Source organism: Serinus canaria, chromosome 14 (genome assembly GCF_022539315.1).
Source record: "Serinus canaria isolate serCan28SL12 chromosome 14, serCan2020, whole genome shotgun sequence".
Classification (NCBI taxonomy): Eukaryota; Metazoa; Chordata; class Aves; order Passeriformes; family Fringillidae; genus Serinus; species Serinus canaria.
In genome coordinates, this window is record NC_066328.1 from 1561372 (window position 1) to 1578909 (window position 17538).

At 56.0% G+C, this 17538-nt stretch overlaps 1 protein-coding gene across 1 annotated transcript; it reads left to right on the forward strand.

The window, feature by feature from the left end:
- The first annotated feature begins 1143 nt into the window (after positions 1 to 1143).
- Positions 1144 to 16059, forward strand: CCDC78 (coiled-coil domain containing 78). Its single transcript, XM_050980274.1, has 15 exons — positions 1144 to 1176; positions 1405 to 1533; positions 1667 to 1753; positions 1946 to 2125; positions 6048 to 6191; positions 6272 to 6322; positions 6978 to 7066; positions 7715 to 7775; positions 8172 to 8297; positions 9020 to 9231; positions 9762 to 9935; positions 11808 to 11820; positions 12693 to 12965; positions 14228 to 14374; positions 15725 to 16059. Exons 1-15 carry the CDS (start codon positions 1144 to 1146, stop codon positions 15827 to 15829), a joined length of 1824 nt encoding a protein of 607 aa, XP_050836231.1. The 3' UTR covers positions 15830 to 16059.
- The last annotated feature ends 1479 nt before the right edge of the window (positions 16060 to 17538 follow it).

Consider the following 17538-nt stretch of genomic DNA (forward strand, 5'->3'; position numbering starts at 1 on the left):
GGCTTTCCAGGTTATGCACTCTGCCCTGCACTCCCTGTTACCCTCACTCTGACCCTGGAGATTCTCAAAACACTTTTGGCTGTGGCATTTGTCCCATTCCAGGTCCCAGTTTGGAGCCAGCAGCAGCACCCAGGCCAGCACAGCCCAGATTTGGCCCTGTCTGGGCTAATCCAGGCTTGTTTCAGTGCAGGCTTTGCTTTAAAATATCTTTTTCCACCCAGCAGCTCTGAAGTGAAGGGGTGACTTGGAAAAGGTCTTTCCTGACCTTTCTTTCTCCAGAGCTCAGAGATCCTGAGGCCTCTGGAGCAGCTCCTTGGCATGGGAGGTTCAAGGAGTGCAGGGATCCAGGGGAAGTTTCCTGGAAGAAAATCAGATATTAAGGGATGGGCTTGGAGCAGGTGGATGGTTTAGTGGGTTAATTACTGGGTTAATCAGACCTTGGAATCACAGAATCACAGAATGGTTGGGGTGGGAAAGGACTTAAAGCCCATCCAGTGCCACCCCTGCTATGTCCAGGGACACCTCCCACTGTCCCAGGCTGCTCCAAACCCTGCCCAGCCTGGCCTTGGGCACTGCCAGGGATCCAGGGGCAGCCCCAGCTGCTCTGGGCACCCTGTGCCAGGGCCTGCCCACCCTCACAGGGAACAATTCCTTCCCAGTGTCCTATCTAATCCAGCTCTTTATTAATTCTCAATTTCTCCTCTATTACTTTAAAATCTCCCCCCTTATCCTATCACTTGTAAAAATTCCCTCTCCCTCTCTCCTGTCAGCCCTAGAGCACTGGAATATCCCTGCACTGGAGATGGAGGCCATGCCTGCAGCCAGCTTTGGGAATGGTCCCTACAGGGCTGGTACCCCCTCCCTGCCTGCTCTGGGGGGTTCCTGAGCTGCTCCTTCCAGTGCCTGCTGTAGGCTGAGCTGGGAGCACAGGATCCTCCTGGGAAGTGCCAGTGCTCTCCCTCCAGCAGCTCCCAGGATGGCTGGAAGGTTTGGAGCCACCTTAAAATCCAGGTGGAAGCCTCTGGTAACCAGAGTTGGTAGCAACAGTGCTGAACCTCTCAGGAGAAGTTCCTTAGAGATCCTTCCTGGGCTTCTCAGGCACTGCCTGCCCAGCCCTGTGCAGAGCCCCTGGCCTCTGAGCACATGGATCTTGGAATTATTGCAGAGAATGAGAGTGTGAGTATTCTGACAGAGCACCTTGCTGCCCAAAAATCCAGGTCTGAAAGTCTGCAGCCCCTTCCCAGCTCATGGAACCAGCACTCTGCCAAGGAAATCCTCAGCACAGGGGAGAAATGGCTGCTGGAACCTGGCTGGGATCCGTCCAGGCTCTGAAAAGCTGGATGTGCTTTTCCAGCAGCAGGGGTGGGAGGGGAGGGCTCAGCTGGAGCTGCTCTGTGCCTCCAGGTGCAGCTTGAGGATAGGAGCCAGGAGATGCAGCAGCCTGGAGACCCACAGGAGGAGATGGGGAAGCTGGCTGGCTCCAGGACAGACTTCCCAGCCAGGATGGTCCTGAGTGAAGAGGAAAAACTGAAGGTAAAACTTTGGGAGTTGGAGGGACCTGAGCTGTGATGGCCAGTAGACCCACAGTGGGAAATCTGGGGGAAATTCCTCCTTCTGGGGGGGCTCAGAATCCATCCATGGCCTTCACTGCCTTTGTGTCTCCCAGATTTCCAAAGACCTCGTGGATCTCCAGATCGAGACAAACAGAATGAAGGAGCGTTATGAGACAGAGAACTTCCAGCTGAGAACGATGGTACCCACTTTGGGAATTCAGCCCTGCCAGCACCTTCCCCCAGCCCTGCAGCTCCCAACACACCCCCTTGTACCCTGCTTGCCATCTCCTCCTGGCTTTAGAGGGAGCTGAATCCCCCAGCACCCAGACCCCGTGAAATCCCCCCTGGTTTTGGGGCTGGCTGTGCTGTGACCCTGCTGTCCCCCTGTGCAGATGCAGACGCTGGAGAGGCGGGTGCAGGAGCTGGAGCAGGGCAGGGCCGGGCTCCGGGAGGAGCGGGATTCCCTCCGGGAGCGCCTGCACAGCCTGGAGAGCAGCCGGCAGGAGCTGGGGGAGGAGTTCATCATCCTCAAGAGCAATTACCTGGCCCTCGGCAGAGAGCTGGACAAGGAGGTGAGGGAGGCTGCAGGGCTCATCCCAGAGCTCATCCCAGGGGTTATCCCACAGATCCAGCTCCACCTCACGTTCCCTGGTTGCAGGGGCCTCTCATTTGTGCAGCCCTATCACAGCTCAGGTCCAGGGAGGCTTCTCATGCAATTGTACCAAGGTTCTCCTTGAGGCACCTCTTAAAGATCACCAAGTCCACAAGAACCATCCAGTGCCACCCCTGCCATGTCCAGGAACACCTCCCACTGTCCCAGGCTGCTCCAAGCCCTGCCCAGCCTGGCCTTGGGCACTTCCAGAGATCCAGGGGCAGCCACAGCTGCTCTGGGCACCCTGTGCCAGGGCCTGCCCACCCTGCCAGGGAACAATTCCTTCCCGATATCCCATCCAGCCCTGCCCTCTGGCAGTGGAAGCAATTCCCTGTGTCCTGTCCCTCTATCCCTTGTCCCCAGTCCCTCTCCAGCTCTCCTGGAGCCTCTTTAGGCCCTGGCAGGGGCTCTGAGGTGTCCCTGGAGCCTTCTCCTCTCCAGGTGAGCACCCCCAGCTCTGCCAGCCTGGCTCCAGAGCAGAGGGGCTCCAGCCCTTGAGGCATCTCCATGGGCTCCCCTGGACTCTCTCCAGCAGCTCCAGGTCCTGCTGCTGTTGGCCCCAGGGCTGGGGCAGCTCTGCAGGTGGGGTCTCAGCTGAGGGGGCAGAGGGGCAGAATCCCCCCCTGCTGCTGCCCACACTGGGGCTCAGCCCAGCCCAGGGGGACTCAGGGTCCCAGCACACCCGACCAGGACATGTCCAGGCTCTGAGCTGTGACACAGCACAGCCCGGCCAGGGGATTGTCTCTGGGGGTTTGATGTAACACACCCCCTGCTCACAGGGCCTGCCCTGGCAGCGGGGACAGGGCTGGGGGCAGGGCTGGGGACAGGGCAGCGCTGACCCGCCCGTCCCCCGGCCCCCCGCGGGCAGAGCCCTCCCGCTCCCCGGCGGCCCCGCGGCGGTTCCCGGAGGTCACGGCGGGGCTGCCCGGGGCCGCTCCCCCGGCGCTGCCAGCGCGCTTTGTTTCCCTTTTTTCTGCTTGGTTTGCGCAGCCCGCACGTGAACGGATTGGAGCCGCTCTCATTTCGGGCGGCGGGAAGGGGCCTGGCAGCTTTCAGGTCGAAAAGTTTATAAAAACCCCGAATTCCAGCAAGTTTCTGGCGGTTCCTTAAAAGACAGGCACCTTCCCGCTGACTGCTAGCTCAGCAATGATTAAGCGGAGGCTTTTGGACCCAGATCTGCGTATTTCTTTGGCTACTTCAATAGCCCTTCCTCAGTCCCCTCCTCTCCCCCTCCCGCTTCTCCTGCTTTTTGAATGGGATGGAATGACTGACGCGCTCCTGCTCCCTCCCTCCCCTAGCAGAGTTCGGCTGCCTCAGCTCAGTGACCTGGTTTTCCATGCCGAGCTGTGCTGGAAGATGTGCGGCAGGAATGCTGCTCTGCTCCAGCGTGTGGCTGGGCTCTGGCAGAGCAGGGCAATGATGACCCTTGGGGAGACATCGTTTGTCTCCCAGAGGCTGGGAAATGGGAATTTCTCACAAGGAGGAGAACTCAGCTCCTGCAGAGGGTGATCCCGCCCTGCCATCCCGCCGGAGCACGAGGCAGAGCTCTGCTCAGGGAGGAATAGCTCAGCTCTCTCAGCTGCTTCTTGTCCCCAAGGGGGTGCAATGTGTTTGTCAAAAACTGGATTTTCAGGCAGCTGACATCTCTAAATGATGGGTTTAGCAGGTTGGAGGTAAAAACACACAGTTTTCACATGGATCCTGGGATGGTTCAGAGGGTGAAAGCACGTGGATTCAGTTCTGTGCTAGATAGCATCCTGAGGAACCATAGAGCCATGGAATGCTTTGGGGTGGAAGGAATTTAAACCCCACCTGATTCCAGCCCCTGCCTCGGGACACCTTTCCCCAGAGCAGGCTGCTCCAAGTGCTGAAGGAGGGCCAGAAACCAGAGGTGAATTCCTTGGATGTCGTCCATAGGCCGAGGAGTTTGCCCCAGTTCCTTGGCTCCGAATCCCAAAAATCCCTGCCTGAAGACAGCGAGGCTCCGACTTGGCAGCCAGGAACTTGTCGGGACATGGGCCTCTTGCTCATTATTTTCCCAGTGCGGACTTTCCCAAAGGAAATGGGAAAAGCAGCCTGCGGTTCTGCCCCCTCCCCTTCCCCGGCGCTCTTCTGCGGGAGACAATGAACCTTTTACACATTCCCAATTACAAGTGCTACTTGTGACCTTGCCAATATGTTGTCATGGCTGCTTGGCGCAGGAGCGGCTCGGCGAGCTCATTCACGGCCCCTTGTCCGGGAGCAGCCGGAGCCTCCGGATTGCAGCGGCTCCTTTGTCCGCGGGATCCGTGCACCGCCCGCCGGAGCAGGAGCGGCCCTGCCCAGCGCTCGGACAGCGCCTCGCGGGAGATGCCAGGCAGGCACTCGGTGCCTGTTTTCTGACTCGCTGTAAATTCTTCCTTTTCAAGGCTCTGACCTTTCCTCGCTCTCCGTTTCTTTCTCCTTTTGTCCCCCAGGCTCGGCGGCAGCCCCCGAGGGGACCCAAACGCGCTCGGGGTTTCACGCCGGGGTTTTCCTTGGAGCCACGCCAGGCTGGGGAGTTCGGGAAAGGCAGCGAAGCCTAACTCAAACCGGGGACTGCCCCCTTTTTTTTTTTTTTTTTTTTTTTTTGGCTAAACCGGTCCTTGTGACCCCTACGATCAAATTGTCAGGGCTGACAGCTGCAGATGGATCGCTGCGGGCCGGGGAACAAGCGGAGCTGTCTCTGCGGAGCTGTCAGGTTTCACAGCTGTATATCTCACCTCTTTGTCAGCCTCCTTTCTCCTCGCTCTCCCCCAGCCCACCCCGCGCTATCTTTTGATAAGCTATTCTCTCCACGGATGACTCAGATGACCTCTGCCTCCCATCCTCCCGATTCACTGCCATGGTAACAATTACTCAAGCTTGTCCCCAGTCATAAACCCCATCAGAGCTTTGTTATCTACACAGAAACCCTCCTGGGAGACATGAATTCCCCCAGTGTTCCCTCCAGATCACCTGGAACGGAGCTTTCCTCTTTCACATCCTCTTTATCTTCTGGAAATGTGTCACTTCACAGCAGCAGCGCTCTGAATCCCCTGCCCACACCGGGCTGTGGGCTGGCTGCTGCTGGGGAGGCATCCCATCCAACTGGGAATGTGCCATCTGGATGGATGGATGGATGGATGGATGGATGGATGGATGGATGGATGGATGGATGGATGGATGGAGGGATGGAGGGATGGATGGATGAGGGATGGATGGATGAGGGATGGATGGATGGATGGATGGATGGACGGAGGGTTGGATGGGGATGGATGGATGGATGGTATGGAGGGATAGATGGACAGGGATAGATGGATCCATGGATGGAGAGATGGAGGGATGGAGGGATGGATCCATGGATGGATGATGGATAGAGGGATGGATTGAGGGATGGAGAAGACTTGGCCCTTCTCCTTGTACTGAGGAGCCCAGCACTGCTCAGAGCTGCTCCATGGGGAAGGACATTCCTGAAGGGTTGGGAAGCTGAACGGAGGGTGCAGGGTGGGGGTGAGGAGGGAGCTGGAGGCCTGCAGAGGTGGTGACAGAGCTGTGCCAGGGTTGGCACTGGGGTCTGAATTTGAGTGTGGGATGTGCAGAGGGATAACATTCCATGGGAATAACCCTGCTGCCTGTGCAGCAGGGTCTGTTTCTCATGGAAATTCAGTGCATTTCCATGAGAAACAGAAAATCACCAGTATCTTTGGACATAGGAGACAGAACCAAAATTAAAACTTGATTTGGGGAGGGGGTGCCTGCCTGGAGCACACAGCAGGAGCAGCAGGGATGTGCTGACCAGAGGGGGATTTCAGAAGTCCTTTCCTTCTTGTTTGTCCTTGCAGGTGATGAGGAATGAGGAGCTGACCCAGGAGCTGCTCAGCCTGGCCAAGGGGAGCAACCTCCCCCCTGGCTTGGTCCATCAGTCCTCCCAGGGGCTGGGAAGAGGGAGAGCAGCAAGACAGCTCCGCTCTGCTCGTGGGGGGAAGGTGAGGGACTCTCTGCCCTCCCACCAGCCACTCGGAGAACAGGGATCTACCAGGCCCCTTCTGCTCTCTCCCCAAAGCAGCCCGAGGATGCAGCTGCCTCTGAACACGAGCAGCAGGAGCTGGAAAGAAAGGTGAGGGTGAAGGGGTGTGCTGCAGGATCCCTGGGAAGCAGAGGGGGATTGATTCCAACTGTGGTTGGCACCTCCTGCTGCTGACTTGAGTTTTGTGGATCAGCTGATGCCTTGATTCATTTAAAATCCTTTTTTTAAACCCTGCAGTTACAAAACGAGACAGAAATAACTCCAGATGTGCAGGCAGAGCTGAGGAGGGCAGAGGTGATTCCCTGGGTCCGTGTCCTGGCAGGGGAACACAGACAGGAGCTTAGAAGCCAACAAATGCAGAGGAGAATTTTTTCCCTTCTTTCTCACACTTGAGAAATCTGGGGGTGATGAAGCACCCAAAACTGAGAGCACAGAGATGGTCCCTGCCTCCTCCCCATCTGCAGCCCTTGCAGAACCAGCCTGGGCTCCGCCACCGGCTCCTGCTGGAATCTGACTCTCAACGTGAGCCTTTCCCTTGGGAGAGCGACACATGTGCCCCTCCACGTGCCCAGGCTGGCAGCAGACAGCACTCCTGCCCTGCTGAGGGCACCAGCCCCTCCCAGTCACACCATTCTGGCCAGCATGGCACTGCTCAGCTGGACAAGGGCTCAGCTCGAGGCTCTCCTCACTTTGTCCTCTCTTCACTCAGCCTTCTGCCTCATCTTCCTCTTTGTTTGTCCCCCAGTTGCTTGGAAACCAGGATCACATAAAAGTGGAGCTGGAGAAACTGAAGAAAAGGCACGATGAGCAGCAGCAGAAGCTGGAGGAGCGAGTGTGAGTGTCCCTCTGCTTGGCCAGGTGTTTGTGGGATGGCTCTGACCCATGGAGCAGGAGGGGAGGCAGCCTGCCTTTGCGGGGTACAGGGAAGGAATGAGGCCTAGAAGCAAAACCTGATGCTTTCAAGGCTCTTCAGAGCTGTCAAGTGAAAGTTGGTGGCGTTCAGGGACGCCTTGAAAATCACACACAGCAAACATGTGACATCCCAGAGATTAATCCAGCCCAGCCCTTACACACAGAGTGGGTTTTCCATCACCTTGGAATGGGGTTAGTGTCCCAGGAAATGCTGCCCCAGCAGGAATGCTACAGGACTCAACCCTCTGAACAGTGGAGAGTGTTCATCCTCAGTGGGGAGAGGTTTGGTGGTGCTGGTTTGCACACTTTTGGAGGCTGGCAGCTGCTGCTGAGAGATTTCTGCCATTCCAAAGTGCTTTTCTTCCCCAAGCTGGCTGTGTTGGACCTATGGAGAATCACAGAACCCCAGAATGGGTTGGGTTGGAAGGGACCCCATCTCCCTTGCCATGGACAGGGACACCTCCCAGTATCCAAGATCCAAGCCCCATCCAGCCTGGCCTTGAGCACTTCCAGGGATGGAGAAGGAGTTTGGGCCGTTCCAATAAGCCCAGTTTCCCGCTGTGTGTCCAGGCTGGCGCTGGGGAAGGAGCTGCAGGAGGCGAAGGGAGCGGTGCCGGCGGAGCCATCAGCGGTGAGCAGGGCTGCCCGCCCCACCCGCCCCCTCCCGGGCTGTCGGGGCTGCGCTGCCGTGACTCCAGCTGCTCCAGCTCCTCTCCCTCTCCAGGGAGTTTGTCACACCGAGGTTCTCCCGTGCAGCTTCCTCCTGCACGTGGTGGAAGTGCTGCTTGCAAAGCTGGTGGGAGGAATTTTGCTCACTGCTTTTCAGAAGGAGTTGGTGGAATCACCGGGGTGCGGGAAAGTAGCCGGGGAATAGGGGTTATAAATATTTCCAGTGGGTTCTTCTGAAAATCCAGGACCTTCCCAGCTCCAGTGAAGCCAAATATCTGGGAATGAAGACCCTCAGCTCTTCGGAAGTGTCTCAGCTGCAGGAGGAGCAGGCCAGCAGGATTTCTGTTTGCTGTGCCAGGTGCTGCTCGCGTCCCAGGGCCGGCTCCAGGAGCTGGAGGCAGAGAACTCGCGGCTGCAGCTGCAGCTGAAGGAGCTGAACGAGGAGTATCGCTGCCGGCTGGCACGGTGCCTCAGGGACCTGGCAGTGGGTACCCCCACCTGGGAGGGGCCACAGAGCCAGGGAATAGCCTCAGTGGGAAGGGATCCACAAAGATCATGGATCCAGCCCCTGGCCCTGCACAGACCCCCCAACAATCCCACCCTGGGCATCCCTGAAATCATTGCCCAAGCACTCCTGGAGCTCTGGCAGCCTCGGGTCTGTGCCCATTCCCTGGGGAGTCTGGGCAGTGCCAGCACCCTGTGGGGGGAGAACCTTTCCCAAAATCCAGCCTGACCCTGCCCTGGCACAGCTCCAGCTGTTCCCTCAGGTGTCTCCATACTGGCACCTTCCTCTTGTAGGCTGCAGCCAATAAATTAAAGTAAATACATAAAGAAAGGGTTTGTTTTAATCCCTGTAATCTGACCAAGAAAAGTCCCAGCAGAAGTTCACTGATAATTTTGTGTGGCCGTACAGGAAATCTGGATGGGGGAGCTGCCATAGAACCGTGGAATGGGTTGGAAGGGACTTTAAAGATCATCCAGTGCCACCCCTGCCATGGGCAGGGACACCTTCCACTAGAGCATGTGACTCCAAGCCCTGTCCAGCCTGGCCTTGGGCACTGCCAGGGATCCAGGGACAGCCCCAGCTGCTCTGGGCACCCTGTGCCAGGGCCTGCCCACCCTGCCAGGGAACAATTCCTTCCCAATAACCCATCTAAGCCAGTGGGAAGCTGTTCCTCCTGGATTTCCCTCTCTGTGCATTTACAGAACTACACGGACAGCAAACCCAGCAGCGTGACAGGACCCAGCAAAGCCCCAGCTGGCCATGCTGCCATGCAGAATTTTGTGGACAGCATGCTCAGGGACATCCAGGCCTCCTACAAGTGCCGGGAGGAGCAGCTGGCCCGGGCAGCCCGGGGCTACAGGAAACGCCTGAAGGACTTGGCCAAGAAGCACGAGGACCTGCTGATTGCCTATGGGTAAACCTCAGCCACCTCCTCCTCAGGGCCAGCTGGGAAAGCCCAAAGCAGCCACCCCCTGCCCTGGGAGGAGGCAGGCAGGGCTCCCAGGTGGAGCAGAGGATCTGGAATGCACACTTATCTCCCTGCTCCTGGCAATCCGGCATCAAGCTGCCTCCAGCTGCACGTCAGGGTGCTCTGGACCCCATGGAGCTGCTTTGCACATATGTTCCTCCCACTTCAAATGCAGGGTGAGAGATTGATCCCACGGTGGATGGTGTGGAAAGGCAGAGGTACCACAAATAGCTCCACCTCCCAGCCCATCCCTGCAGCGCTCTCAGCTCTCTTGGCAGCTTGGGCTGTGGGAAGCACAGAAATACTCATGGTAGAAAAGCCACAAATAGCTCTGGGACAAGCTCCCTTCAGAAACTCTCCCACTTTTCCTTTGCAGGTGGCCAGAACCAGCAGGTCCCGGTGAGTGGCACCCCCAGGAGCAGCAGAGCTCCGGTGGTGTCACCCAGCAGGGCGGGCAGGCACTGACCCTGTGCTGGTTGCAGGCTGCAACGGGAGCAGATCCGGTCCCTGGGCAGCAGTGCCATGGGCTGTGGCCCTGCCGAGCTCCACCTGGCCAGCACAGACCCCGAGCTGCTGACAGACAGCTCCCGGGAGCTGAACCGCCTGCGGGGGCAGAAGGCAAAGCTGGAGGTGCAGCTGCAGGAGCTGCAGCAGGTAGGGAGGGAGCTGGGGAGAGTTCCATGAGCCCCTCCTTAAGGTATTTGTAGGATTGGTTAGGTTGGAAAAGCCCTCTCAGATCATCGAGGCCAACCATTCCCCCAGCACTGCCAAGGCCACCACGGAGCCGTGTCCCCAAGTGCCACATCCGTGCTCCCCCTTGTCAGTAACATGTTTAATGAAAAATCCTTTCCTCAGGGTTTTCCCTCCTGAGAAGCTGAGAGGCCTCAGGAACAAACTGCAAACCATGATTCGCTGCTGCTGTGGGATGCAGCAGGTGGGTCTGGGATTGGTCTCATCTGGTTGTTTGTAATTAATGGCCAATCCCAGCCCAGCTGTCCAGACTGTCTCAGTCACAGACAAACCTTTGACATTCATTCCTTTTCTATTCTTAGCTTCCTTCTGATGAAATCCTTTCCTCTATTCTTTTCGTATAGTTTTAATATAATATATATAATAAAATAATAAATCAGCCTTCTGAAACATGGAGTCAACTTTCTCATCTCTTCCCTCATCCTGGGACCCTGTGAACAGCACCACACTCCCTGAGGGTTTGCTGTGCCTGGGGCACAGGCAGGGGACACAACAGCCACCTCCATGTGACAGAATCATGGAATCATGCAATGGTTTGGGCTGGAGGGCCCTTAAAGCTCATCTTCTTCCACCCCTGTGCTGTGACTTCACGAAGGGGTGATCAATGCCACACTCAGGATTACTGTCCGTGGTATTTGCAGGGGTTTTTAGGATGAGGTGAGAAATGAGAATTCGATTCTGTGTTTTTTGAAGGTTGATGTATTATTTTATGTTATTATATTAAAAATACTAATATATACTATATTATATATATTATTATATACTAATATATACTGTATTATATATATACTAATATATATGTATATACTATCTCTATTATATTACATTATATTACATTACATTATATTATACTAATACTGAAACTATACTAAAGAATGCAGAAAGATAAAGAGAAAAGGTTTAATAAAAATGACAATAAAAACTTGTGACTCATCAGAGCTTCAACACGGCTGGCTGTGATTGGTCATTAAGTTAAAACAATTCACATGTTGGATAAACAATCTTTAGACTGCATTTCAGAGTAGTAAAGACAGGAGAAGGTGAGGCTTCTCAGCTTCCCAGGAGAAAATCCTGGGTGAGGAGGATTTTCCAGAAAATGTGACAGTGACACCACCTCTGCCATGGCAGGGACACCTTCCACTGTACCAGATGGCTCCAAGCCCTGTCCAGCCTGGCCTTGGACACTTCCAGGGATGGGGAAATTTCCCCCACTGGGCAGATGTGGGTCTTGATTTGCACAGGATGCATTTATTTTGAAATTCAGAGGGTGGGAGACCTGAAACCTTCAGACTGTACAAGCCGTGGTTTCCTTGCCATGGCACTGCTGGCTGTGGGAGTGCTGGGAGACCTTGTGCCACTTCCAAGGGCACAGAAAAGAGGGATAATGCCTTTCTACATGTGCAGACGGTGACAGGACAAAGGGAATGGATTTAAACTAACAGAGTAGAGATTTAGGTTGGATGTAAGGAAGAAATTGTTCCCTGGCAGGGTGGGCAGGCCCTGGCACAGGGTGCCCAGAGCAGCTGGGGCTGTCCCTGGATCCCTGGCAGTGCCCAAGGCCAGGCTGGGCAGAGCTTGGAGCAGCCTGAGACAGTGGGAGGTGTCCCTGCCATGGGATGGGATCATCCTTAAAGCCCCTTCCGGCCTAACCCATTCATGGCAGGATTTCTCTGAGAGGGGCAGGATTTGGGATTGCAATGGGTTCATGCTCACAGGAATTCTGCTCTTCCTTTGCCTCCAGAAAAGCCTGAAAGGAGCCTCTGCCCTCCCAGCACCTCCAGAGCAGTAAGTGCTGTTTCTTTCTTGGGATATCTGCCATTCCAAATTCTCATGGATGTGTGCATTGAGGGATCTTGTTTGCCTGGCTGGAGGCAGCAACAGGCAGGGAAAGGGAGGTGCTGGCCCTGCTCTGGGAAGAAGAGGCAGCTGTCCCCTCTTCCTGCAGGAAGAGACTTGGTCACTGGGCCTTGATCCAAGAAAGCTCTTAAGCACATATTTGATTTAATAATGTTTTTAGCCCCACTGACCTCTTTAAAAGCCAAAGTGAAGCACATGCCCAAGTGCTTTGGTGGGTCACAACCTGAGAAAGGCCTGTGAGACACCACCAATTTGGGATGGCCCTGTTTTTCCTCCTTTCCAGGAGTTTGTCTGGAATCCTTTGGTGCCACTGTGCTGACACCTCCCTGGCTTCCTAACAAACCCTGAAATTGCTAAATTTGGATGGGTCTCTTCCCCCTGCTCTATTATCCTGCTAAAACTCAACCAGCTATAGCTGTGGAGGGGTGGAACAAAGCACAGGAGAAACCTGAGCTGGGGTTTTTCAGCCCTCTAAAAGACGTGGTCACCTAGAAAACATGTCAGAAATTCCATTAGCTGGATGCCAGCACTGAGGAGCGGGTGAGTGCCAGAGTCCCCGGGCTCTGGAGGGGTGTCTTGAGCCTCAACCAGCCTCTGCCATGTGTTCCACACTGAAAATAGCAGTGGTCCGTGAGTAAATGCAGCAGTTGGGGCAGACAGCACAGGAGCAGGGCATGCAAAGTCCAGAACCTGAATTGCAGTGATGCATTTCGTCATTTGGGGGTTTTTTAAACTGCCATGAGACCTCACACACTCCATATTCTGCTGGGTTAATCTGTGCTGTTACCTGGCTGCTCCAGCTGGAGACGGGAGCCCCGGGGTTCCCGCAGCTCCAGTTCTCGGGAGCCCCGGTGCTCCCACAGGTCCAGTTCCCGGGAGCCCCGGTGATCCCGCATCCCCAGTTCCCGGTGTTCCCGCAGCCCCAATTCCCGGTGTTCCCTCAGCCCCAATTCCCGGTGCTCCCGCAGTCCCCGTTCCCGGTGTTCCCGCAGTCCCCGTTCCCGGTGTTCCCGCAGCCCCCGTTCCCGCTCCCTCTCGCCTTTGCAAAGACCGGGCTGGACTCGGAGGCGCCTGTTGGGAAAATTAATCCACAAAGACCAGAGGTTTATGTCCGAAAAGGAGACAGAGGAGTCATTTCTTGGCTTTATTCGAATAAAGGGAGAGGCCATGTGGCATTCCCCTGGGGTCTCCCCAATTTTTGGAGGATGCACCCTCCTTTTTATCCCAATTTCCCACATTTCCCTTCTCTGTTTCCCCATTCCTGAGGTCCTTGAGAGGTTCAGACTTCCCAAAACACCTGATACTAAAGATTTCCCTCTAATGTATAACCCTCTCTTTTAATTTTTAATTCTTACAGAATTTAGGGGCTTTTCTTCCTCACTGTTTAATCTTTCAATGTCTAATTTCATTTACCAGCAAACCCAAAGTTTATTTGTAAAGGCAAATATCTTTTTCCATTTATCACTCAGTGGAATCCTTCCCGTTGTTTCTTTTATCTCCCAGCGCTGGTTTTATCTCCCAGCAGCCCCACAGCTGGTTTGGAAAGACAATTCCACAATTCCTCTCACACCTACAGCCCAGCTCTGCCACCCCCATGCCGCGGGGATTTACCAGCTGCCCCAGGGCCGTGTTTATCGTTCCCTTCTCCCCGGGCTCCCACGGGAGCCCAGCCGGGATCTCCGGCGCTGGAGGGAACCGGAGGGGGCACAATGCATTCCTGCCTTCCCCCAGCCCAAATTCCCCCAGCATCGGACGTGACCTGGATTCTCCTCCCCGAGCTGGCACGGGCAGGGAAGGGCTTTCCCACGGCACAGCTCCCCTCTCCCGGTGCTCGAAGGGCTCCCTGCTCCCGACAGGGCAGTGCCAGCCTTTGGCACCCGCTGGCTCCCATCAGAGCCAGCCCCGCAGGGACAGCTACGGGTTCTGCCTGCCCCGGTGAGCCTGGGAACAGCCCCGGGCTCTGGGCAGGGCTGAGACTCCCCCCAAGTCCTGAGGAAGTTTGGGCACCGGGAGAGGAAAGGTTCCAGTCCTGGGGATAGTGGTGGGATGGACACCGGCTGTGTGATCTGCGTGGAGCTGCATGGAGCTGCGTGGAGCTGTGTGATCTGTGTGATCTGTGTGGAGCTGCGTGGAGCTGTGTGAGCTGTGTGGAGCTGTGTGGAGCTGTGTGGAGCTGTGTGGAGCTGCGTGGAGCTGCGTGGAGCTGTGTGGAGCTGTGTGGAGCTGTGTGATCTGTGTGATCTGTGTGGAGCTGTGTGGAGCTGTGTGAGCTGTGTGGAGCTGTGTGGAGCTGTGTGAGCTGTGTGGAGCTGTGTGAGCTGTGTGGAGCTGTGTGGAGCTGTGTGATCTGTGTGGAGCTGTGCAGGGGCTGGATTTGGTGTCTGGGCATGATCCACATGAGCTCCTCTGTCGCAGGCAGCTGGATGAGGAGGGCTGGGCAGAGATCAGGAGGAAGCTCCGGGAATTCACGCTCAACACCCAGGTAAAGGCTGGAACATCCCACTGGAGCCAAAGCTGATCTCTCACCCACAGGCCATGTTGTGCTGCCTCACCCCCTGCCCTGGGGCTGCTCCAGCCTGGAGGGGCAATCTTCCCTGGAGTCACAGAATATCCTGAGTGGGAAGGGACCCGCAGGGACCATCCAGGGCAGCTCCTGGCCCTGCACAGACCCTTCAACAATCCCACCCTGGGCATCCCTGGGAGCAGTGTCCAAACCCTCCTGGAGCTCTGGCACCCAGGGGCCGTGCCCATTTCCTGGGATCACGCTCCATGGAGCCTTGCTGTGGCCTCAGCCCTCCAAGCAGTGCTGGCAGGTCCCAGCTGGGGCTGTCTCCAGGCTTTACTGTCCCTGCTCCTAAAGGAAGGAAAGCAGCCCCTTATCACTCCTGCCCACGTTTCAGAACAACATTTTGACATCTCTGGAATAAACTGGGGCTGATTGCTGCCCTTTGCTGGCATTGCTAGGACATCTCCTGTCCTGGGGGCAGTTTTGGCCCACTGATGACAGGAAGGACATGGAGGGAGTCCAGGGAAGGGAAGAGAGCTGGGAAGGCTCAGGGGCACCAGGAGGGGCTGTGGGAGCTGGAAAGGGGCTCAGCCTGGAGAGAAGGAGGCTCAGGGGGGACTTTGTGGCTCTGCACAACTCCTGACAGGAGGGGACAGCCAAGTGGGGGTTGGGCTCTGCTCCCAGGGAACAGGGACAGGAGGAGAGGGAACAGCCTCAGGCTGTGCCAGGTGAGGTTTAGGTTGGATATGAGGAACATTTCTTCATGGAAGGTGGTCAGGCACTGGCACAGCTGCCCAGGGCAGTGGTGGGATTTATAGGGCATGTGGATGTGGCACTTGGGGACATGGGCCAGTGGTGACCTTGGCAGTGCTAGGTTAACATCGGGATCCTCATGAATTCCTACACAATTCTACAATTCTTTGATTCTATTTGACCTGATTCAAGTCTAGGCTGAATCTGAATCAGTTTCCGAGTCTGGTTCCTGCTGGCTGAAGGGATATTCACTTCCATGTCCTGCCTTTCCCTGTCCACTACAACCTGAGGGAGTTCTCCACCACTCCCTGGGGTTGTAAAACTCCTTCCCTGGGGGGTGCAAAGCTCTTTCCCTGGGGGTGTAAAGCTCTTTCCCTGGGGGTGAAAAACCCCACACCTGCACAGGGCCTGCCTCTGTGGCCAGAAGAAGGGAAGTGTGGTGGCAGAGAGGTTGCAGTGGTGGGGAAGTGGTTGGAAGGTCGGACTCACACAGCAGAGAGGGGCTGGGCAACATCCCTCCCATGGCACAGATCTCTTTTTTCCACATTTTCTCCATGTTCTGTGTCCCTGCAGGAGGAGCTGGAGCAGCAGAGGAGCCAGCTGCTGACTCGGGCTGTGGTGGCAGAGGAGCAGGTGTTGGAGCTGCAGGGCTACATCGACCAGCACCTTGCCAGGTGACAGGGGGTGACAGCCCTCTCCTGCCTTGGTGCCAGTGCTGTCCCCGTGCCCACGGCTGGCCCTGCCACAGCATTGCCAGCACAGCCCATGTCCCTCTGCTCCCCCAGCTGTGCAGGCAGCTGCCACCACCTCTTGTGGCACAGGGCAGCAGGACAGACACACGCCACACACCACAGGTGTCCTGCCCTGTGAGCTCACCCATCCTTGGGAGGAATCACAACCATGGAAAGGGTTGGAAGTGACACAAATATTCATCCAGCACCCCTGCCATGGGCAGGGACACCTCCCACTGTCCCAGGCTGTTCCATGCCCTGTCCAGCCTGGCCTTGGACACTGCCAGGGATCCAGGGGCAGCCACAGCTGCTCTGGGCACCCTGTGCCAGGGCCTGCCCACCCTGCCAGGGAACAATTCCTGCCCAATATTCCATCCATGCCTGCCCTCTGGCAGTGGGAAGCCATTCCCCATGCCCTGTCACTTTATGCCATTGTCCAAAGTCCTTCTCCTGTTCTTTTGGAGCCCATTTAAGCACTGGAAGGTGCTCTAAGGTTTCCCTGAAACCTTCACAGGAACCTAAAATCTAAAACCTAAAACCTTCAGAGTTCTTTTTTTCATGGGTTCTAATTTCAGTCCTCCCAGCAGCCCCTGATCTGTGTTCCCCTCTCCCAGGCTCATCCAGCTGTAGAGCAGGGAGAGCAGCAGGCAAGGGAGAGGACAAGCAGGGCAGGTGTGTCAGGACATGACCCCCCTGCTCCTGCCGTGGGCTGGGTCAGGCTCTGCCCTTACCTGGCACAGCCCATGGATGCCTTTTCCTTGGGAAAGGCTGTGGGATCTGCATGCCAGGCTCAGCTCCTGGCATGGCTCACTGCCCAGGGACTGTGAGTGTGTGTGGTCCCACTGGGGGGTTTCTCTGGGTCTGGACTGAAGGCCCTTGAGACAGTCATTCATGTTGGGACTCAGGTGTTTATTGTTTCTCAGGGAAACAGTCTCACTACTGTGAGTTCAGCAGCTTTTCATTAGAAGGCACAAAACGCCCAACAATCTCTTGTTACAAGGTCTTTTAAGACTAAACTATCCAATGAAGAACAGACATCTGGATTATTTTCCCTTTTAACCCAATAACTGATCCCGAAGAGCCCCAACGTGGACTTTTCTGCCCAATTACAAAAAGCCACCCAAACCCATGGAGAAGGAGGAAGAAGCAGCATGAAGAAGAAACCCAGGACAACACCTGTGTCCTCCATCTTGCTTCCATCCACAACATACTAAAAATCCCAAAGCCTAAATTTCTCACCAAGTGGTACACCTGCACTGCTCTCTATAATCTATTTCACACTTTTGTGGATTCCAGTCTACCTTGGAGTCTGGGAAACTTTCTCCATGAATGAGGGTCAAAGTCAGTGCTCCCCTTGGGGTCAGGGCACCCCAGAGCAGACAGAGAAATATTCCTGGTGTCCTGGGTTTTCACATGTGTGGTGACAGTGGCAATTCCACACTGCTCACTGTGAGTGGTGGCAGTGGCACTTCCATGCTGCTCATGGTGACAGTGGCACCCCCACTGCAGGTACAAGCAGGAGATCCTGCGGCTGAGGAAGGCTGAGGGCAGCCAGGTGCCCCCAGTGCACCGTGCCAGCAGTGCCAGCCAGGAGCCAGAGCAGCCCCAGCCTTGGGAACACCCCACTGCAAGGGAGGTCTGTGCTTCATGGACTGC

Excerpts from the sequence above, each read along its gene's own strand:
- CCDC78 (XM_050980274.1), top strand. The coding sequence starts at position 1,144 with ATGGATCTTGGAATTATTGCAGAGAATGAGAGT. Across the intron at positions 1,754-1,945 it reads ACTTCCAGCTGAGAACGATG|ATGCAGACGCTGGAGAGGCG; the intron begins GTACCCACTTTG and ends CCCCCTGTGCAG. Across the intron at positions 8,298-9,019 it reads GGTGCCTCAGGGACCTGGCA|AACTACACGGACAGCAAACC; the intron begins GTGGGTACCCCC and ends GTGCATTTACAG.